General features: G+C 39.0%; 1 protein-coding gene across 13 annotated transcripts in view; it reads right to left on the reverse strand.

Annotated features, from left to right (window-relative positions):
• Nucleotides 1-23,440, reverse strand: part of PIAS2 (protein inhibitor of activated STAT 2) — a 147,223-nt gene that overhangs the window by 24,390 nt on the left and 99,393 nt on the right. For 7 of the 13 annotated variants that reach the window (XM_077900667.1, XM_077900661.1, XM_077900669.1 and 4 more), the window contains 2 exons: nt 21,380-21,417; nt 14,947-18,795 (listed from right to left, as the gene is read on the reverse strand). In XM_077900667.1, the coding sequence (XP_077756793.1) occupies nt 18,613-18,795; nt 21,380-21,417 (221 nt within the window). In that variant the 3' untranslated portion in view covers nt 14,947-18,612. Of the gene's footprint in view, nt 1-11,443; nt 14,097-14,946; nt 18,830-21,379; nt 21,418-23,440 lie in introns of those variants that run through there. The other 6 variants (XR_013381509.1, XM_077900673.1, XM_077900671.1 and 3 more) reach the window with 5 other exon arrangements.

Genomic DNA, 23,440 nt, shown 5'->3' on the forward strand with positions numbered 1-23,440 from the left:
CGTTGGGCTTCTGCATGGAGCCTGCTTCTCCTTCCTCCTGTGTCTCTGCCCCTCTCTCTCTCTCTCTCTCTCTCTCTCTCTCTCTCTCTATATATATATATATATATATATATATATATATATATAATAAATTTAAAAATCTTAAAAAAAAAGACATATATGTAGCATGACTACCCCCACATCACACGCCATGCAGCCAGACTGTGTAATTACCCGCTGAGACAGAAATTTCCCTCAAGAATTAAAAACCTAAAAAAAATTTTAAAAAAAGAGTTAAAAACCTAGGCTTCTGTATCCCAACACACAGCTGCTATGAATGAGACAACCCATCAGCTCTGAAAATATGTAGTTTCTCCAAATCATTTTACAAAAAAATCACCGAGAAACCAGTACTGATTCACATTCCACATGTTTTACATCAAAGCTCTTTTTTATCTCTTTTAAAATGAGTAATAGGTGCACACAGTCCAACCTGTATAACCTGCAACACAGTTATTATGAGGTTCAGATGAAATAATGATGTGGGAAATACAACTCTACATTATGTTTAAGTTAGAATGCTATTACTACCATGTCTTCTCACATTTAAAAAAAAATGCCTTTAAAGCTCTAATCATACTGCTAGGGCTTTACTTCTTTAACTGAAGACATGAGTAGGGATGTTTTGAGTCAAGCTACCATCCGATGGCATGAAAGAAAAGGGCTGATGCTGAAGTAGGGGCATGAGGGAGAAAAGGCTATGCTATGGGCTTTCCTATCCTGGGCAAGAAGGGGTCCCAGCCAGTGAAGAAACAAGTTTAGAACAGCTGGGAAGCTGGCATGACTAAGAGAAATGCTGCCAAATGTGGCTTAGACACAGCTGTACTGGGGAGGAAAAGTGGTACTTTCTTTACCTCTCATCTTATTCACTTAAAGTAGCAGACATGCCTGAGGAAAAAAGCTAGAAATAGTGTTTGGGAGGAAAATTGGCATTAAAGATTATTATTGAAAACAAAACCTAAAAAGAAAAAAGAAAACAAAACCTGCTGCTTCTGCTTGAGGCCAAGATAGAAATAATAGTCAGATTTACCCCTCTACCTGAAACAATGAAAAAAAGTGTGAAAAAATAGTTCTCAAGACACTGGATATATGTCAATGAAGGAAAGCAATCTGAGAGAGATGGGGAAACAAGCCAGATGAGCCCTATGTTTCAGGCCACAGGGCAAGGAGTGGGAATGCAGGAGGAAGCCAAGAGTCCCCTTAAAAAGTTGAAAGGGAAAAAAAAAAAAAAAGAAAAAAAAAAGTTGAAAGGTCCAGCAATATGAAAGGAGCTTGGAAGTTGTCACTCCCACTCTAGCAACAGGAAGAAAGCTCAAACTAAAAATCAACAACCGGGCAACCCGGGTGGCTCAGCAGTTTAGTACCACCTTCAGTCGAGGTCGTGATCCTGGAGACCGGGGATCGAGTCCCGTGTGGGGCTGCCTGCGTGGAGCCTGCTTCTCCCACTGCCTGTGTCTCTGCCTCTCTCTCTCTCTCTCTCTCTCTCTCTCTGTGTCTTGAATGAATAAATAAAATCTTTAAAAAAAAAATAAAAATCAACAACCCTTCTAGATCCAGCAGAGAACTAGTATGACAGCTTAAGCTGCTGCCCCCAAAACGAGAGAGAAGGGCAGGCAGACACAGAGAATCACAAGCAACCAGAGTAGAAGCCCAAAAGCAGAAACTTTCGCAGAAACCAATATTGGGCCCCTGTTACCCAGTATACCATGTCTGACTTTTGACAGAAAAATTATAAGGCATACTAAAAAACCAAAAACACAGTTTGAAGAGATAGAACAAGCACCAGAACCGGACTCACATATGGCAGAGATTCTGAAGTCATCAGATTGAGATTTAAAACAACTTACAATTAATAAGGACTCTAATGAAAAAAAAAAAAAAAGAGAGACACCATGCAAGAACAGACAACACAGAAGGATAAAAACTCAAGAAAGAATCAAAAGTAAATGCTAGAAATAAAAAAAACCACTGTCACAAAAATGCCTTTAATGGGCTCATCAATAGATTGGACATGGTTGAGTAAAAAAAAATCAGTGAGCTAGAATAAATGTCAATAAAAACTTCCAAAATGGAAATGGAAAGGAAAATAAGGGAACAGAATATCCAAGAACTGTGGGACACTTATAAGTGTATAACATACCCTTGATAGGAATACTAGAGGGTGAAGAAAAAGAGAAAGGAACCAAATATTTGAAACAATAATCAGAAAATTTCCCAAAATTAGTAAGACACCAAACCACAGATTCAAGAATCTCTGAGAACACCAAGCAGGATACATATTTTAAAAACCTACACCAAGCATATTATATTCAAACTGAAGAAAAATCAAAAGAGACAAAATCTTGCAAGAGGCCAAAGAAAGAACACATCTTACCTATAGAAGAGCCATGATAAAAATTGCATTGGACTTCTCTTTGGAGACCATGTAAGCAAAAAGAGAGCAGATTGAAACACCTAAAGTGGAGAGGAAGAAAGACCTACTGACCTAGAATTATGCCTCCAGCCAAATTAACTTTCCAAAGTGAAGGCCAAATAAGACTCTCTCAGATAAACAAAAATAAAGGGAATTTGTTAACCCAGACTTGTGTAGCAAGAAATGTTAAAAGAAATTCTTCTGGAAGAAGGAAAATTATGTAGGTCAGGAACTTGAATCTGCTTAAAGGAAGAGCATTAGAGGAGGAAAACACAATGGTAAAATAAAATCTTTCATTTTTCTTATTCTCATTTGAGCAGTCTGTTCAAAAATAATAAAAGCAATAAAGTATTCAGTGGTTATAGCTATGGATATGTTCACTGAAGGACAGCTGTCTAATAAGAGACAGAGGGAGAAATTGGGAAAACTTAGTATAAGACAATGACATTACCCATGCAGCAGTATAATGTTACTTGACAGATGACAGGGATTAGCTATAAATGTACACTGCAAAGTCAAGGGCAACCATTAAAAAAAATTTTTTTTTACAGAGGTAGAATGGACATACTGCAAAGAAAAGATGAAATATAAAGTACATAAAAAGGGAGGGGGAACCCCAAATAACATGGGCAACAAACAGAAAATGGGAAAAAGCACGGCACGTGTTGACCCATTTATATCAAAATCACTTTAAATGTCAATGGTGTAAAGCACCAATTAAAAGACAGAGATGGGGATCCCTGGGTGGCTCAGCGGTTTGGTGCCTGCCTTTGGCCCAGGGCGCGATCCTGGAGTCCCGGGATCGAGTCCCGTGTCGGGCTCCCGGCATGGAGCCTGCTTCTCCCTCTGCCTGTGTCTCTGCCTCTCTCTCTGTCTATCATGAATAAATAAATAAATCTTTAAAAATAAATAAATAAATAAAAGACAGAGATAAGGGATGCCTGGGTGGCTCAGTGATTGAACACCTGCCTTCGGCTCAGGGCATGATCCTGGAGTACCAGAATCGAGTCCCACATCGGGTTCCCTTCATGGAGCCTGCTTCTCCCTCTGCTTGTGTCTCTGCATCTCTCATAAACAAATAAACAAACAAACAAATAAAATATTTTTAAATAAGTACATAAATGAATGAATGAATGAATGAATGAATGAATGACAGAATGACAGAGGCTGCCAGAGTGGATCAAAACAAGACCAAACTATGTTGTCTACCAGAAATGCACTTTAAACAAAAAGACACAGATAACAAAAAAGTAAAGGAATGGAGAGAAAACTGTACCTCGCTAACACTAATCAAAGAAAACTAGAATAGTTCTATTAATTTCAAGCAAAGCCGACTTCAGAAGGAACACAATACCGAAGAAGAACAAAGTCTGACACTATCTGACTTCAAGACCTAATATCACAATCTACAGTATTAAAGACTCTGTGGTACTAGCAAGAGAATAGGCAAATAGATCAATGGAAGAGAATAAAAAGTGTAAAGACCCACACAAATACAGTCTCAACCAGCAAAGGAGCAAAGGATGGAGAAAGGACAATCTTTCCAATAAATGGTACTAGAAAAGACATCCACACGAAAAAAAAACCATCCAGACAGAAGCCTATACCTTTCACAAAAGTTAACTCAAAATGTATCATAGACCTAAACGTGAAATGCAAGGTCTAAAACTCGTAGAAGATAACATAGGAGAAAATCTAGATGATGCTGGGTTGGGCAGTGACTTTTCAGATACAACACAAAAACCACAATCCACGATAGAAAAAAACTGTTACACCAGACTTCATTAAAATTAAAAACTTCTGCTCTGCAAGAGACACTGTACTGTAAAGGGAATAAGATAAGCCAGAGACTCGGAAAAGGTATTTGCAAAACATGTATTTGATAAAAGACTGGTTTCCAAAACAAATAACTCTTAAAACTCAATAGTAAGAAAATGAACAACCCACTTAAAAAAAAAATGGGCAAAATATCTGAACTGGCAGCTCACCAGAGATATACAAATGGCGAAGCAGCATATTGAAATGACACTTAACGTCACTCATCATTAGGGAATTGGGAATTAAAACAGTGAGATATTGCTCTATAGCTATTAAAATGGCTAAAATCCAAAACACTGACAATGCCAAATACTGACAAAGATGAGGGAAACATGGGAACTCAAATTCACCGGTGGTGGGAATGCAAAATGCAGCAGCCCCTTTGGAAGACAGTTTGGCGGTCGCTTACAAAACTGAACATTCTCTTCCCACGAAGTAGAAGAACCTGCAACGCATATTACTAAGTGAAAGAAGCCAATCTGAGAAGGGTACATACTGGACAATTCAAAACTACATAACGTTCTGAAAAAGGCAACGTATAGAGAAGTGGGGGGAAAAAAAAGATCAGTGGTTACCAGGAATGGGGCTGGAGGAGAGAGATACGTAGGGGTAGTACAGAGGACTTCTAGGGGAGTGAAAATACTCTGTAGGATACTACAACGAACACATATCATTATACATTTTTCCAAACCCGTCTGATAGACAACCGCAAGAGTGAAAAACTCATGTAAAACTGTGGACTTTGGATGATTGGGATGTCTCAGTGTGGGTTCATCATCTGTGACAAACGTCCCACTTTGGTGGAAGATGTTCCTAAGGAGGGAGGCTGTGCATTGTGTGATGACAGGGGTTATATGAGAAACCGATGTACCTTCCTTTTAATCTTCCTATGATCCTAAAGTTCCCCTAGAAAAAACAGCCTTTTTTTAAAAATGGGCTAAGCATCTGGACAGACATTTCTCCAAAGAAGATATACAAATAACCAACAGGCACACAAAAAAGATGATCAACATCATTAAAGAAATGTAAATCAAAACCGCAGATAATATACCAAACCCACTAGGAAGGCCATGAGTGAAAACTAAATAATAATAAAAAAAACAAATGTTGGTGAAGATAAGAAATCAAGAGCCCTGATTTCTTCATTGGGGAAGGGGTAGGGTCGGGGGAATTTAAAAATGGTGCAGCCACTTTGGAAAACAGTCTGGTGGTTACTCAGAATGTTAAAATTGGAGTTACCATATGACCCAGCAATTCCTCTTCTATGTTCATTCCTAAGAGAAACAAAAACCTATGTCCATGTTAATACCGGTATACAAATATCCTAGGTACCACTGTTCCTAATACCCCAAAGATGGAAACAATCCAAATGTCGATCAATTGATGGATAAATATAGTATGGTACATCATACAACAGAACGTTATCCAGTCATTAAAAAAAAAAAAAAAATGAAGTCCTGTAGTAGTAGCTGCTACAACGTGAATGAATTTTTAAAACACTAGGCACGAACTGAAAGCAGTCAGTCACAAGAGGCCACATATTTTATATCTAGAGTAGACAAATATATAGAAAAAAGGTAGATCAGGGCTTGCCTAGGGCTGGGGGGCGGTGGGCAGGTGATGGATGGGAAAATGGGGGTGAGTGACTGCTAATGGATGTGGAGTTTCTCTTGGGGAGGTGAGGGTAATATTCTAAAATTGAGTGTAGTGATGGTTATATAATTCTGAATATACTAGAAACGGACTGTATACATGAGTAAACTGTATATGATTGTATCTCAATAAAGCTGATATATTTATATAAACAGCTTTGATGTAACAGCTGTCATACATGCACATACACAAGTGTGCGTATATATAAGTATACACACACACACACACACACACACACACAAAGCTGCATAAGACACTATCAGGAAAAATGCTGTCAAGTCCTCATCCCTATTAATATGTCATTTACACGGAGCCAGAGAATCTCACATCACCTGGCTTCTCAGCCCATGAGGCTCTACACCTTCTGCAATCTAACATCCCCCATTACTTCTTAACCCTCTCAGCCCTCCCACTGTGCCCCTTCCGCCACTCAAAGTCCATCTGTCACTAACAAAATCCCCTCTAGTCTCACCCATCCTCTGAAATCCCCCTTCAACATCCTGGTCTAACAGAACCCTGGCCCTCCTCTCCCAAGGGCCCTACCAACCCTGCAATACTCCCAAGGGGATCCACCTCTCCTTACTGCTCCTGCCAGGAGACCAACCGATCACCACATCTGGATGATTGTACCTATCGCCTCCCCAAAAAACAGCGCCTGGGATCAGGTCAGATGGCCCTTCCTGGGGGGGGGTGGGGGTGAGTCATCTCGGGACCCATCACCACTCCCCACACCCCCTGAAGCCAACATTCATCCATCCAGCACCACCTTTGCTGTTCCCAGGGGGCCGCAGTATCTGCAGGGATGGCCCTTCCCGCTGTGGCCTCTCAGTTCTTGGCCATCCTCCCCTTCCATGAACCCTGCCTTTCCCTCCCCACCTCAGCATCCCTTCTACAACTGGACTTTGGGTCTTGGTGTTAAAAATCGCTGCAGTCTTGCTGAAGGGGTTGGGAACCCCTGCCTCGTGAACCCCTCCAGTCAGGCTCCCAGGTGGTACTGACACCACCTCTCTGAGGCCCCCAGATACCTTCCACATCACCGCATCTGGCAGCCACAGCTTCCGCAGGACTTGTTGACTCCTCTCCCCCGAGAGGTGCAGGAATATGATCTAAGAAATAATCAAGTCTCAGACAATTAGAATCTCTTGAGATGCCTATTAATGAGGCTTTCATGGCAACAAATTGGCAGCACATTGGAAGAAAACAAATGTAAGGCTAACAATAGAATTCTAAGCAAAAGAGCTCTTTAATTATAATTTCAGGGCAGCCCCGGTGGCGCAGCGGTTAAGTGCCGCCTGCAGCCCATGATGTGATCCTGGAGACCCTGGATCGAGTCCCACATCGGGCTCTCTGCGTGGAGCCTGCTTCTCCCTCTGCCTGTGTCTCTGCCTCTCTCTCTGCGTCTCTATGAATAAATAAAATCTTTAAAAATAATAGTAATTATAATTTCAGGTTTTTTAATGTTTTTTTTTGTTTTGTTTTACAATGAGTATTACTTCTGTATTCAGAAAAGATTTATACACACTGCTTTCTCCTGCTCTTCCACCTGTGAAATCCTTGGATATTGTTCTGTGACGGCTGCCAGGGAGAAGTGGATGACAAAGCCACACCAAGGCAACCACTATCTATTCAGAATCTGTAATCAACATGGGGTTCCCTGAAATTTGAAGAACTTTGAAAAAAAAAAAAAACACAATGAAACAGCATATGAACAGATTAACACAATTATCTCATACAACCTGAGACTGACCACCGTTTTTAACTATATGTTTCTTAAAAGTGGTTCCAGAAATTTGCAGCTTTCCTTTGAGATTTCTATCAGCCAGCACTTGTTATAAGGCCTTTTCATTGAGAAAACAAACCATTCTGGTATCTTAGTGTTTTTTTGTTTTTGTTTTTGTTTTTAAAACAATAATCACTCTGGTCAAACAGCACAGGAAAATCTCTGGGTTCTATCACTACCCATCAGCAAAGGCTAAGTGGAAGGAAAACCTAGACTTCTTCCTTCACCCCAGGGGCAGATGACTCTAACAGGTACAGTTACTTCTGGGGGTGAGGATAATGTTCTAAAAAAGTTCTGGTCACACAACTCTACATAAACCAAAAACCAATGAACTGTACGCTCTGAATGAGTGAACTGCATGTGTGTTACAGGCTGAATCATGTCCCACACACAAAAAGTCACATTGGAGTCCTAACACCAAAATGTGGCCTTATTTGGAGACAGAATCTTTAGAAGCAATCAGGTTAAAATGAGGTCAGTAAGGTGGGCCCTAATCCAGTATAAACAGTGAGCTTATTAAAAGGGGCAATTTGGACAGAGACAGGCATGGGGTGGGGGTGGGGGCAAGACAATGTGAGGTGACACAGGGTAAAGATGCCCATCTACAAGTCAGAGAGAAGCCTGGAACAGATCCTCCTTAGGGCCCTTAGAAGGATCCAAACCCACTGACACCTGACCAGTTTTATGGCAGCCCTCACAAACTAAACCTCTCTGAGGATTCTAGCTCAATAAAGGTTCTACAAACAAAACAAAAAACCCAACCATACGCTGTCTACAAAAAACTCACTTCAAATATAACGGCATAGGTTAAAATTAAAAGTGTTCCAGACACTTGCGATAGTGTGGTTAACCAAAGAAACAATGATCTGAGCCTTGGTGAACTTACGTTCTAGCAGTCATGGAGTATAACAAGCGACGTGGGTCAAGTGGCTGGAAAGGCAGCCAACCAAGCAAAGTTACACCTATGTTTATAAATTTCCTGGGAAGAGAGGGGGAGTTCCTTAAGAAGTCAGAATAAAGAATGGTGGTGTCACAAAACCAAGGCATGGAATAGAGTGTGTCGAATGCAGATGTGGAAAAGCCAAGTCCATGGAACTTGACATTTATGTGCACATTTGGACATCGGCAAGAATATTTTCAGGAGTGTGATGGTGGCTGAGCTTTCACTGCTTGAACGACTTGCCAGCAGCCTTGAAATGTGATTCCTGTCATCCTTCTGTTGCACCAACATTACAAAGACCCAACCTCGAGTTCAAGTAGACTTTACTGATGAGCACTGCTGAGTCCCACAGAGAAATGGATGCCACTGTTAAGTCTACACTGTCCAGCTCAATGCTGTTCTTTTCTAGCTCATTCTCTCATTCTGAGACTATTTTGAACTATCTCCGTTGTCTTTTTAAAAAGACTTTTATGTATTGATTCATGAGAGACACCGAGAGAGATGCAGACACAGGCAGAGAGAGATGCAGAGACACAGGCAGAGGGAGAAGCAGGCTCCCTGTGGGAAGTCCGACGTGGGACTCGATCCCAGGACCCCAGGATCACACCCTGAGCCAAAGGCTCTAGACGCTTAATCACTGAGCCACCAGGCGACCCTCTTTTTAAATTTTTAACTAAAGTATAATTGATATACGATATTAGTTTCTGGTGTACAACAGTGATTCCACAATTACATACATTAAACGATGCTCATTGGGTATAGCTGCCATTTGTTACCACACAAAAGTGTTGCGGTATGTTGGACTATATTCCCTATGCTGTATTTTTTATCCCTAACATAACTGGAAGTTTGTACCTCTTAATCCTCTTCACCTATTTGGTCCATACCTGCACCTCCTAATCCCTGGCAACCATCAGCTTGTTATTTCAAGTCTGTTTCCACTCTTTGGGTTTTTTTTAGATTCCACATATAAGTGAAATCATATGGCATTTGACTTTCTCTGACTTATTTCATGTAGCATGCCATCCTTCTAGGTCCATCCAGGTGTTACAAATAGCAAGATCTAACGCTGTATGGCTGCACAGTATCCCGTTGTGTATACATAATCCTAATCCATTCATCTATCAAGTCTATTCATCCGTAGGAGGTCACTTGGGTTGTTTCCATGTCTTGGCTATTGCAAATAACACTACAAACAGAGGGATGCATATATCTTTTCGAATTCATGTTTTCATTTTCTTCAGGTAAATACCCAGAAATGGAGCTGGATCACATGGTCTCGTTTTAATTTTCCGAGGAACCTCCTTACTGTTTTCCATAGTGACTACACCACTTTACATTCCCACAAGCAGCACACAAAAAGTTCCCTTTTCTCCACAGCCTTGCTAACACTTCTTTCTATCCCCGTTGATTGTGTACCTCCACCCGCATCTCCTTCTCACATCTGGGAATGAGGCCATTCCACTTGGTTCTCAAAGACCTAAAAGTTAAACCATTAGATGAAATCTTTAAATGCTGCTGCCCAGCTGACACAACTGCACCCACATCCAACTTTCATCTGCCTCTCACACAGATCCCAACTTTCTCCTCTTGCTCAGTGACCTAGTGGTTACCAATAATCTTGGCCAGCTGCTACTGCACTACCCACATTCACCTCTCCCTTTCGGACTGTATCCCACTATCCAATCAGCATTTAAACATGAGACTCAAAGTTCTCTTATCTTAAAAAAAAATTTCCTCCACCATACACATTTCTATTAATACAGCCTCATCCTTTATCAGTCAGCCGCATGGTCTACACAGACACACTTCACTTCTGTACTTTGCAGTCCTCATCCCATGTCGACCTAGGCTTACCCTCATCATTCCATTGAAATTGTTCTTGGTGAAACTACTAGATATGGCCAGGCTGAGAAAACCGAAGGAAGATACAGATGATCATGACTCTTTAAATTCTAGGATGCATTTTCAGTCCTCCCCACGCTTTACTGAGCTACATCTTACAATCAATGCAATTGAAAGCAATGGCCATAGTTTAATTAACAGGTCTTTTTTCTTTAGTTCTTTTAATGGATACTTTTTATATTATAGAGGCTTTTAACTCCCCTAATACTCTGCTCTTGGAATGGTCTATCGTTTTGGACTCTGTGAGATTACTCATTTTCTTCCTACTACAGGTGTTCCTTTTCTAGCTCTTTTCTCATTCATTGACCTTTAAGGTTGAGCTCTCGCATTTTGATGGTTCCAACACTACCCATATGTTGTAGAACAGGCCTGTTTGCTCATCTAACGGCATATGGGCAGGACTTCCAGAGATGTCGGGTTAACTGAATGTTCCCATTTCAAAGTACAGACTCCAAAGACTACTTGGGTCAAGTTGTTAAACACCTTGAGAGACTGAGGTTGGTAAATCAGAATCATACCTACAACCATACCGTTTAACTGTGGCATACCTGGCCCAGATAACTGGTCCTGGGTATATAAATTACATGCAGAATTTCCCAGTCATATATACACACAGGAGGCTGGGTCTGCAGGAGGGTCAGATAGACTTTCAGGTTTAACACAATACCTACTTACACATTATTATCCTCAGTGTGTACTGTCCTACAAATTCCCCATTCCCAGTGCTTGCCTCTGTTAAGATTCTGGAATGCACAGAGTTCCTCCCAAATCTCAAGCACGTCACCTCTACCATCAGCCCCAAGCATCTATTTCCTCTTGTGTTCCTCTAGGTGAATGCCTGCTGCTCAGGTATTGAATTATTTCCCCTGTCAGCACAAGTCAAATACACCCACCATTTCTTCATTTACAAATATTTATTGAGCACCTACTATGCACCACACACCTTGTTAGGCTCCGGGATGCACATGAAATGAGATCACACCTGCCCTCATGGAGCTTACAATCTAGTAAGAGAAACAGACAATACACAGCAAGCAACACATAAAATAAACACAGGTTATGGTAAGTGCCATATAGAAATATAAACAGTGATAAGGATAGTTAGGAAATACCTACTTTTTAGATAGAATGATCATGGTTGGCCTTAGGTGGTGGAAAGCTGGATTTGAAGCCTGTCTACCCACTTACAAGCTGCATGACCACAGGCAAGTCACTCACCCTCTCATGATGTTTCACATTTGTAAAATGGAGACAATCATACCAAAGTTAACCAATGCTGCTCATTAACTGTTAATGATCATGAGAACCCCTCAGGCCCTTCTCATTGCCATATAAGGCCCTTTGTCATTTCTTACATACTTCACATTCCTTAACCAAAGTCCAGCTATTCTGAACATTTTCAGTTCTCTTGACAACTAATCAACTCCCATGGTCCTACTCATAGGACACTTCCATGGAATCAACTGCCTCATCTATGTGCTACCCTAGCACCCTCTATTTTGCCTTTTACCACTGCACTGTCATCTCCCTATCTCACTCATCTTTATTCTACTGAAGTACAACTTCGGTGAAGGTAGGTATTTATCTATTTCGTGTTCTGAATGCCTGATATGATGCCTGGCATGTAGCAGGATCTAATATTTGCTGAGACTTCTGTAAGCCAAAAGCAGCAGGAGAGGTGAAAGACATGCAGGAATGAGGGAGTGTGATGGAGAAAGGTCCTGAAGAGGACAGGAGACAAGTCAAAAGCCCATGTGGCTGTCTTGGCCTCTGGGCCCACCTCATCCTCGGAGACTGGAATGAAGGAGAATGAAGATGAGCACATGTGGAGAGAAATAATGCTGACAAACTGGATTTTCTGAGTGCATTAGGAAGCAAAGTCTTCTGCGGAGACAGGCATGGTTTGAGGAGTGCATTTGTAATAATGGACAAGAATGGGCAAAAGCAGCATGCGATACCAAATCAAAGGATAGATGGGAAACCCTGAAGGAGGGATCTGGGGATACATTCAAGGCTGTAATAATGGAGCAGTCTAAGATGAACAAGAAGTACAGAGAAAACACAAAGGGTGAAATAGTGGCTGGGCATTTTGGTGCGAACAAGTATTGGAGGTAACCAAAAATCTCACAAGCTAGATTGTTGGATGGATTAACCATCAAAGTGTTGGAGACCAAGAATCTCTAACTCTACAAAGTTAGAGATGGCAAGAAACACCGAGTCAGGAAGTGAAGTCCTTCAGCAAATCCAAGGATGTGTTCAGGTGACTTAGCAAGAGCAGAAGCAGCAGTACAGCCTGCAAATGGGGCAGACTTTAGTCGGAGGCCTTGGGAGAAATCACTTACAAACTGCAATAGAGGACGGGCAGCTACCCGTCCACTTAAGTTATGTGGAATGTGAACACAGCCCACACTGGTGAGAGGTGCAGGGGGTGCCAGACTTCAGGTGACAAGGCAGTGAAGAGAAAAATCCAGAGAAAAGGTGGAGACACGGCGAGCATGGCTTAGCAAAGAGAGTGGATAGGCACCTGGGAATGACGAGATCTACAGAATGGAGACCGGTGAAAGACAACGAAGGCAGGCTGCACATCTTCAGACTGCAGAGTAACAGACATGGGCTTCAGAAACCTCCTGCTTCCCATCAAACTCCTCACTGCCTCCCCTAAATGACTAATGCCCCTGGTCTCCAAACAGCACTATCATCCTGTTTACCTGGGCTTGAGAAGTGGACTCAGCCCTCACTCCTGTAATCTGTTCATGCCACTGAAGCATGAGTCTTCCTTTGAAACGGCTCCAGGGTCCACTCCTTCCTTATTCCCATGGCCATCACCTAAAATCAGTTTTTACAATCTATGTCTAGATGCCCAAATAGCCTACCCGGTTAAGGCCATTTCCGTTTAGTCAGAGAGCTTTTGAGATAAGGTCTGTTTCAGATTCCCAAGTCCACGGAAAAACTTACCTACAATCTGTTCCTTCATCTTTAAAATGAGAACCATACCACTCTCCTTTAAAGGCTATTGTAAGGAATGAAACATTTTGGTAAAATTCTTAGCATAATGTCCTGTTGGTAGGTAAGAACTCTTGGTTTTTGAAAAGCTGATCAGGAGTCCTTGAAAGCCTGGGACCACATCTTGTATTCTACTCTATCCTACACACACATTGATAAGACATACTGAATATTCCAATAGTTTTAATAAATATTACTTAAAAGAGATAAGCTTTGAGAACACAGAGTGAAGAAGCTTTAAAAGCCATTCTGAAATAAAAGCAGTCTAGGAAATTATGTGGCATGCCAATCAAGAAAATAATACAACTTGAACATCTGAGATAACAACCTCATTTTCAGTTTTTTGTTTTTTTTTTTTTTGCCACAGGGCTGCCTTTTAGAACACCAAGATGCCACTGGAAACACAAAAGAATACAATGTGAAAAAAGCAAAGCTTGGCGCTGCTTTTGCTGGTCAGCCTTACCACTTTTCCAGTTTGGGTTGGACTGCCTTTGGCTCAGGAGATCCTACTTGCTTTGGGGAGCTCAGAAAGCCCAAAATGGAGCCTACAGAAAGAGGAAAAAAGAAAGCTGGCTACTAAGGGCTGGCCCTAGGTACAAATGGTTTTTTAAAAAAAAGTGTCAAGATTTTCTAACTAAAAATGGAAAATATAATCTGACAATGGGCTATTTCACAGGGCAAGTAAAACTATGTGAAAAATTATTTGGATATCCTTAGGCAGGTATTATCTGGAATATGTCAGACAGATGTTGTTGAAACTCAGCCCAGGAAAATCTTTGCCAATTATTTCCAAATCAGCCCAGCTCACTGGGGGGGTTAGAAGGGGAGAGGGACTTAGTGCAGATGCCAGCAACAAGATGACTGTGCATATTCTTGGAGAATATGGTTAAAGACTTCTTCTCATATCATACAGCTGGAGTACACATCAGTAAAATCATTTGGAAAAGTGATATGAATCAAGATCTACAAGTGTTTGTATCCTTGACCCAGAAATTCCACCTCTAGTAATTCGTCCTTAAGAAATATTTTATACACAAAAACATTGACTGTAACTTTATGAGATGCAATATAAAATGTCCAATGGGGAAAGGTGATACGAATCATGACACATCCATACAATGGAATATAATGCAATTAATAAAAGTTGACAGTTTTTAATATGACATGTAGACCGAGAAAAAAAAAAAAGACACAAATTATACTGAGAATGAATAAAACTATGTAAAAACACACACAAGTAGCAGAGACTGGCAAGAAATATGCAAAAATATCAAAGTGCTTATTATTTTGGTTATTTTTCTTTATACTTTTCTGTATTGTCTAAGTTTTTCCACAATGAGCATATATTACTGACATAAACAGAAAAAACAAAAAGATTATTGAATCAGGCAAGCATTAAAGAAGAATGGGCACTTTTATATAGCTTTATTTGTTTCTGCTAGGAATTGGGAGCGTGGCCCCTAGTAACATAAAAACAGGGCTTACAAACCAATCGTTCATTTGACAGGAGCATCAGACTCTTAAAAAAGCAGAGTAATTCTTAAATTGTTTCCCACAAGTTTCACCATATGTAGAACTGCAGCAGAAAAAAATGGTGAATCTGTCTGAATCATCAATCATTGATCTTAATGACAAGCTCCCACAGCACATGGATCCAGGGCCACAAAACACGTCACATTCAAGTTTAAATGGCACACTGCTCTGCATTTTTCAAAATGAATAAAATTAGCAAAGCAAGCATTTACTTTAAAAATGGGGGAGGGGGAGAAAACAGTTAAGTGCTTTTGTACCAACTGGAAACTAGAAAGAAATGAAAAACTTATCTGAGAATTAAACTAATGCTTTGTAAAAGTCAAGTTTACTTAAAAAGACAAAACATAACTAATGAATACTTTATTAGCAGAAAAAAAACAAACTTGGTTACTAACTGACTAGTGTCCAGGACTGGTCTGAAGGCAGAATGCCTGAAAGGTATCAAGAAGTCAGAAGAATCTCTGTTGAATACCACTTCACCTAAAATCCAACATTTTAATCTTTTCTTCAAACTCTCTTTAAGAGTCTACCAGAGGGAAACTTGTTCTATGTCAAGAGTTATGGCTCAACTTACTTATACTTACAACCTTCCCCTAATCATAGGCTTTCCATCCTAGCTTTCCCAAAGCACATTATAAGATAAATTCCACATAACCTAAATTTAATTCTATTATTTCATTTGGCCTTATAATTATCCTATGACAGATGCCAAGTATTTTACTTTCTGGGCAGAAATGGAAATTACAAAATCCTACAGTGGCCCACCTAAGGGTCAGAAAGTTAGTGAACATAAGCAGAGTTTAGCTGTGAAGCTATATTCAGCACCAATTACAGTGTCAGGAATCACCAAATCAAGGAAAAGCCCTTAACATTTCTCCGTGAATGAAGATAAAAACCACAGGCTGCCTCCTCAGTGTCTTTAAGAGTAGACTAGCAGCTGAGGTCAGCATTCCTTTCCTTAAACAAGACACTCCACAGAATCACTAGTTGGCTGACGTCTAAATAACAGCTAAGACAACATCCTCTGAAATTGCATTACACTTGGTTAAGCAGAAATCTGGGCAAGCAAAATAAACTAAGTCAGGGTCTCAGTAACAGTATTTGGTGACCATGCAAAAAAAAAAATATATATATATAATGACTTAATGATCATGCTGTTGTAAGGCAAAAGCATAAAGAGAAGTACTCACCTTCAAAGATACATACACAAAAGCCCCAATTTTAAGATTACAAACTTAAAAGTGTATTTTTAAAAATGTTAGTTGCCTGTATAAATTAAAATTTTATATAATTTCAGTGTAAAGCACCAAAAATGAACACTAAAACTGTTCACATAAAGTAGTAAAAAAGAAAACAAAGCACAACTATAAAAGTACAGAGGTATCGGTTACAAGAACCAAGTAAATAAACTAATTTCTATGAATATATTTTCATTTAACCTTATAAAACTTTGTTGATTAAGTGGGGGAGTGGGAGTCTGAGTATCTAAAAGTAACAAAATGATAACAAATATACATCATTTATTTATTAACAAATGATACCACACAAATCAGGGTTATGTCTTCTATCTGATTACAGAGTTAGCAGAAATTGCATCTGTATTTAGAGCAGCAACATAAAATTTTACTAGGAAGAAATTCTCTATCTGAACCAAAGGCCTGTAACACGGATTGGCAATCTAATGGCCAAGAAGGTAAAACTGGTAATGATGGTGCAACTACTGCAAGAAGATTCAGGTTTGTTTCCATGTTTTTAATAGTAAGCAGCTCTCCAAAAGGAATAATACATTAAGTAAAGCGATGACGTAGCCAAAGGAGGGATGCCATAGAAAATCACATGAAATTAAATCAGTACAAAAGGAGTATAGCGTCCATGAAAACTTGAGGTGTTTAAAAACAAAAACAAAACCACCCAGGCAGTGACAAGTCAGCTTCCTGGGGTTACACCAACCCAGAAATAATGTAACAGTATCCCTATTCTAACTGAAATTGGTACTCTTTATCTGGGCACTTCAGTCTGAGAAATCAGGTTAGTCATTTTTAAAAAGGGTTTTATTTTTAAAATAGATACAGTTAGGGAGAGAAAGGCAAACATTAGAAAAGTATTAAGTCCTTGAGAACTCAAAAAATTTAGAGAGCCAAATGAAACAAAGGGAAATACAAAATGTGGATTGAAATGTTTCTCCAAGGGTAAAACTCGGTCTCCTGAGGGATTTAAAATCAAGCACACTCTGAGTGAGCTTCAAGGTGAGCTGTGGGCCCATCCTCCCCAACCCTTCCTTACTTTAAATTCAAACATCTCTAACTCTGCTTGTCCAAAGATTTCCTTGTAAAAAAAAAAAAAAAAAAAAAAAAAGGAACAGGAAATCCGATGCAGTCCCCATGCCTTGCAGTGGTTTGTGTCTTCTAATTAAGTTTGAAAATCATCAGAGACTGCACTGGTGAGAAATGTGACCAGAGTTCTAAATCCTGTTTACTTTGTGTTACTAAAATGTGAGAAGTTTCAACAAAGATTTGTATATTATTCTATAAAATAAATGAGCAAAAGAAGTTCCTAGGAAGAGATTAAAACTTTGTTATTCCCACCTCCCCCAAACCTGTTTTTTCACTGCCTCGAAGCTCTCAATGTTTCTGGCCAGTGTGCACAAAATTCTAATGAACATTCTAGCCACATGTCACTCCAAAAACATTTCATTCAACATTCAATGGCCGCACAGAATTTCTTTTTCAAAAAGGCAAGCCTAATTTTGTAGAAATCTCTAGAATGAGAATGTACAATTACCAAAAATAACACATATTATGTCAGGGCAGAATCTGCAGTGTTCTTCAGCACAATCACTGACAAAGAGCAGCCGAATCCCAGAACTTCTCTCTGCAAGTGCTAGCAAACAACATCAAAGTGTAAATGACAACCAGGGAAAAATGAGTAACAAACACAAAGGCCATTTTTCTTTGATGGAATTAGGAAGAACAGAGGAACTGCAGGAAGAAAAATGGAGCCCAAGCTCAGGCCGCTTAGCAAGACTTCATTACTTTGATGAAACAGAACAAATCTCCCGTGGAAAGGACTCATTCAGCAAACATGACTTCCTTCCATGTATTTTTCCTTCACATCAGGTTAAACAAAAGTTGCTGTCATTTTAGAATCATTGATTACATCTTTAGCTAGAAAAAAGTTTACTTGAATATTTACATAATTTTATTGCTGTTTATTACAACAAAAAAAATTTTAACTGATGTGTGTGTAGAATCCATTCAGTAACATATGAAATTGAAATCCATCTCTGGAGAAGATACAGTTATGGCCAAATGTATCTGATGCTCAGAGTACAGCATGAGTAAGAAAAATCCTTGCATGTCATCTGGTTCTTGCTGCCGTCATCTGTGTTCGTCTCTCAGAAAGCAAAAGAATCCATTTGACATCAATAAATATCAAAGTAATTGTTACCAAAAAAAATAGCTTCCACGGACCAGAGATCCAAGAAAGAAGTTTTGATGAATGATTCCTAGAATCGAGTGAAGTCCTCCTTTAGTCCAATGAGATGATGTCAGGAATGTTACTTCCACTGCTGGTTATGACCCCTGTCTCACTCCTGCTGCTGGATGAACTAACATGAGTACTGCTTTCATGGGGGCTGGTGGTGGTGACAGACGTACTGCTTGCTGTTAAGGGTGAGGTGAGACTATCCAAAAACATAGGAGGACAGTACTGCTTGAAACAAACAATGATGCCGATGAGGAAGAGGCTACATTGATTTTAAATAAAGAGACTAGAAATTGTTAGATATGCACAAGTGACAGCCACATATTTAAATCCCAGTGGGACTTAGAAATTTCTCAAAACTTCCCATCTTTGGATGGAAGGTGGCATGAATTTAGCTATTTTACTGTATTTAGTGAGTGCAACATCGTTTTCATTTTCTCAAATCTTGTAGAATTTTCGGTGACCAAATATATAAGTACAAGTACCAAAATGTCCATAAACCAAATTACTTAATAGTAAGTATTGATCCCACAATTATGACTCATATACTTAACTTCCAAAAGAATTTGCTCACTAAAAGTGTTTACACTAGGTTTAAATCACATCATAAAGGCTAGCAAATACTTCTAATGGTATTAAGCAAAAATGTCAATGCAAAATTCAGTAATTCTTTCAAAACTTAGTATCAATCAGACCCTTTAGGAATAATGTTAAGACAGATCATCTTAATAGTGCCAACTGAATCCTTTGGACATACACAAAATGACACGTAATCGGGAGGACGGCATTTGTTCTAAAATAGAGACTACATGGTAGAACTATCGTATCCCACATAATCACAAAATTTTGGAATAAATCTTAAAGGAGATCTAATCTAAGCTAATCTTCCTTGTGAGACTTGATACCCACCCTCCAAGAATTCGTTTTTCAAGTTTCCTTACCATCTTGATCTCTGACTCCCAAATTCAAACCTGAGTTTAATACTCTTACATTGTCCAAGAGAAGTAGAGAGACAGGAGCTAACAGCTTTATTTTATGTTTTATGAGTGTTTTATGTGAAAACAACAGCACTGGCTTTAGTAAAATAAATGAGGTCTAATATGTACAAGTCCTAAAAGTCTGTCTTTAGATTAACTGTATGAAAGAAGATCAGTAACAATATCCTATCAATATCATCAATTCTACAAATTTCTCAACCTATTATTACAGATACTAAGTTACCAAACAGGAACTGAAAACTAAAGCTGTTTTGACTACACCATCTTCCAAAAGATCTTAAAATACCAACAAACAGCCCCAGGCTTACTCTGCCAGTCAGCAGAAGGGCAACAAATAAAATTCAAGCTCCCTTTTTTTAAAAACGTAGTGTTTAGGATGGATAAGGGTCTTGGTTTATCAATAAAATGAATGCCATGCACAAAGACATCAAAGGGATACTGGCTAAAGGGGGCAGGGAACAGGGAATCATTCTTAAAGAGCTTCTAGAAGCTCTAAAGAGAGCACAACTGTCAGGTATTAAACTTCTTTAAAATCAAATCCATTCCAATTTTCCACCAATATTGGGGAAAGAATCTGGAAAAAAGCCCAGAAACTTCTAACAAAGAGGTGCTCTCTCATTTATAAGATGAATGCAAGACACCATAGTCCCGCTATCAATAGGCCCTGTGAATTCTCGTAATACTCGGGCTGCAGCCATTTTTCCTCTATCTCTATCCTCCATGGGTAACCGGCACATATCTGCACAGAGATGACAGGGCGCACGGGCATCATGGATGTAAAGGAGAACAATCTAAGGATTCGAAGGGCAACTGAAGGCGCAACCTCATCCTTCTACTGGCCTACCAAGTCAGGCAGCTGGACACTAAGCATGCCGAACAGCACTATGGAATCAAAACCCTCTGGGCTCCAAAATCATTGTTAAAGGAAGATTCTCATAAAAATCAGTAACATTTTAAGCCTGAAGAATCCATTTCCTAGAAAAACATGTACTTCTGGTTATACAATCTATTGATGTAATAACAAAGTCACTCAAGGTGAGAACAACTCCTCATTCTACACATTACCCTGGGCCCAAATCTCCAGTGCTATTTCAGGGCTCAGACACAGAGAACTGACACGGGGGACTGCCACGAGCCTTGGCAGCCTAGGATGCAGTGGGGTGTGGGTCTTCCTCTGGCCCTCCCTACCCTCAGCAATTCTCTCAAAGTCTCTCTGTGTCCCCTTCCCCTTCCGCTTCTCCCACGCCTTTCCCTCCTCTGCTCTGCCTCTGCTATCCACCTATCAGTCCAGGTTTACTGCAGGTCTTCAGGTCAGGACTCGGAGATACTCGAGTTTCTTATCGCTGGCAGAGAAAACAGGAATGACGGATATACAGCAACTTTAGATTGGGGCATCCCTAAAGTCTGAATCTGACTGCCTCTAAACACCAGGAAGAGAAGCAAGCTAATGATTCAAGTCTGTTGAATTGGCTTCCGCTCTTTTTGACATATAGAACAAGTGTTTCACAAATAATCTCTGTAAAGTTTTAACTTCCAGTCATCACTGCTTCCTTTCATTTTAATCACTCAAGTGCTTGTAAGAAATGAACTAAATAAAATACAATTAAAAATTCAGGTATCAAGTCAAAATACCACAAATTTTAAAACAGCAACTTTATTCCTTCAAATAAAATTGTGAAATATTTATAGTCATTCCTTTCCATCAAGTTAAGTAACTGAAAGTTGACTGTCCTGATTTTATGCAACTGGTCATTTTTAGTTAGTATGACATAACAATCAAATACAAATTAGTTGCTTAAATTCAGGATACATACCTGGGGATCAACTGGAATAAGGGAAAGAAAATCCAAACCTAAAACAAAAATGCTTTGTTAATAGTTGTCTCATATTTTGGAGACAAGAATTATTTCCCAAAATCATTTTGTATTTCATGAGTCATAAAACATTTGGGTAAGTGCTTACCATTCTGCCAAAGAGAAGTTTGATATTACAATCAGTGATATTTAAAGTTCATAAAACTCCAAAATGCACATATTCCCCTCATAAAACAACTGGAAAAACCGCCTCCCAGAGACTTAAAAGGGACCAGTCCAAAAATTTCCAGAGAAGTAAGACTAGTCAAAGCAAACTTTTCCCCTTCATCACTTAACAGAATGAGAAACAATAAAAACAGTAAGAAAATGATCTGGATTCGGATCATTAAAAAAAAAAAAAAAACATACTTAGGCACTTAAGATACTTCACATTTATTTTTTAGAAATACACCACAATGAACTTCATCTAAAATAGCACTTCTTAAACAGATGTCTGTTTCATGGATTGCTCTCTGTCAGCCTGTCCCCACATGAGGAGTAGTACACAGTTCAACACTCTGCACAAAGCAAGCACTTGGTTAACTGCTGCTCACTTACAAGTCAAATCTTAGTAGGGCTTAGTGGGTTATAAGCTAACATTTTCTAAACCAAAGATCTGGGATTCTCCAATTATGCTTTTAGAAACAGGAGTGTGGAATAGTTTGCCCAGTAATACCATTTGGAAGTATTAAAATTATAACAATAAATAATAAAAAAATTTCAAGTCTGAAAAGTCTAGCAATAAACTTCAAGATAAGTTTCACCTAAAACTCTCTAAATTTCAAAACGTTAAAAAAATTACTAGGTATAGGTCAGTGAGACAGGCCAATTTCTGTTCAATTCTATGAACTTATATATGCTGGCTTCAACGTCACCTCAAATGTAACAATCATACAGAATAAAAGTCTGATATTAGACTGTTACTCAAAATAGAGTATTCGTGGAAATGATATTTAAAATATTTAATAACCAGTATGAATAATTTATACCTCTTTTAAAGTATATTTATTCCCTTATAATCACTAAGGATATGATAAAAAGGCTTATCAAGTGATACAAGCTATAGCACCAATCATTTAAAAGAAATAATTTAATTTCTAAAGCATTTTTAAAAACTGTTGTTGTTGATACAGTTTTTTCACTCCATATGCCTATCACTAGCTGTAGGATACAAGGGAGTCTAGGCAACACTGGACAAAGGGGATCACGATTAACTTTTCCAATGACTTCCCCATAATCAGTAGATGATACATCTCAAAATAAGCTGAGAGTTTCTCTTCACATCAATGATATTGGTCAGTAAATCCTCTACTTCTGCTGAACAGTAATTCAAAATGTCTAGCCCTTATAATACCTTTAAAATTTTATATATTCAACATTTCTGTTATTAAGTCACAATTATAGTTTATTGGCATTATCCTTTAACTGACTTAATTTTATTAATTTGGTTTTGCTTCAAATGGTGTTAACATTTTTAATAATAGCTTCAGCTTTTTATAGCCTACTTAATTTTATATGTTCAATCATTTTTAATGTTTGTTGAATCACTCAGTCCATGTGAATAACTTAAACCTCTTTTATAAAGCTAAAATATCTCTTGCATTGCGTACTGAAGCCAAATCACTCAAAAATGCTCATTTTCTAAATGTTTAACTATTCCCACTTCTTAACTACAATTTAAATAAATACAGTCTTGATATAATTTCTAAACTGTGCAGCTCCAGCACTGGAAGCTGCTCATCAAGGTGCAAAGATTCTTCACATTTTCATTATTTCAATTCCCAGCTCTTCAGATGTACTATAATTCTCTTTGATGATCATCTCATGTGCCAGTCAATTTATACCGATGAAAGATTTAAGACATTTACTTGATCTGTATCTTTTGACACCTTATCCAAGGATAACTGAATATGATGATCCATAAAATGCCATGGCACACCTAGAAATGTTTCTTGGTTTGGCTGAAACTCCTGACTATGCCCCTAGCATTATTATATATACCCTCCATACAAAATCCAATGT

This window comes from Canis aureus, chromosome 6 (assembly GCF_053574225.1).
Source record: "Canis aureus isolate CA01 chromosome 6, VMU_Caureus_v.1.0, whole genome shotgun sequence".
NCBI lineage: Eukaryota > Metazoa > Chordata > Mammalia > Carnivora > Canidae > Canis > Canis aureus.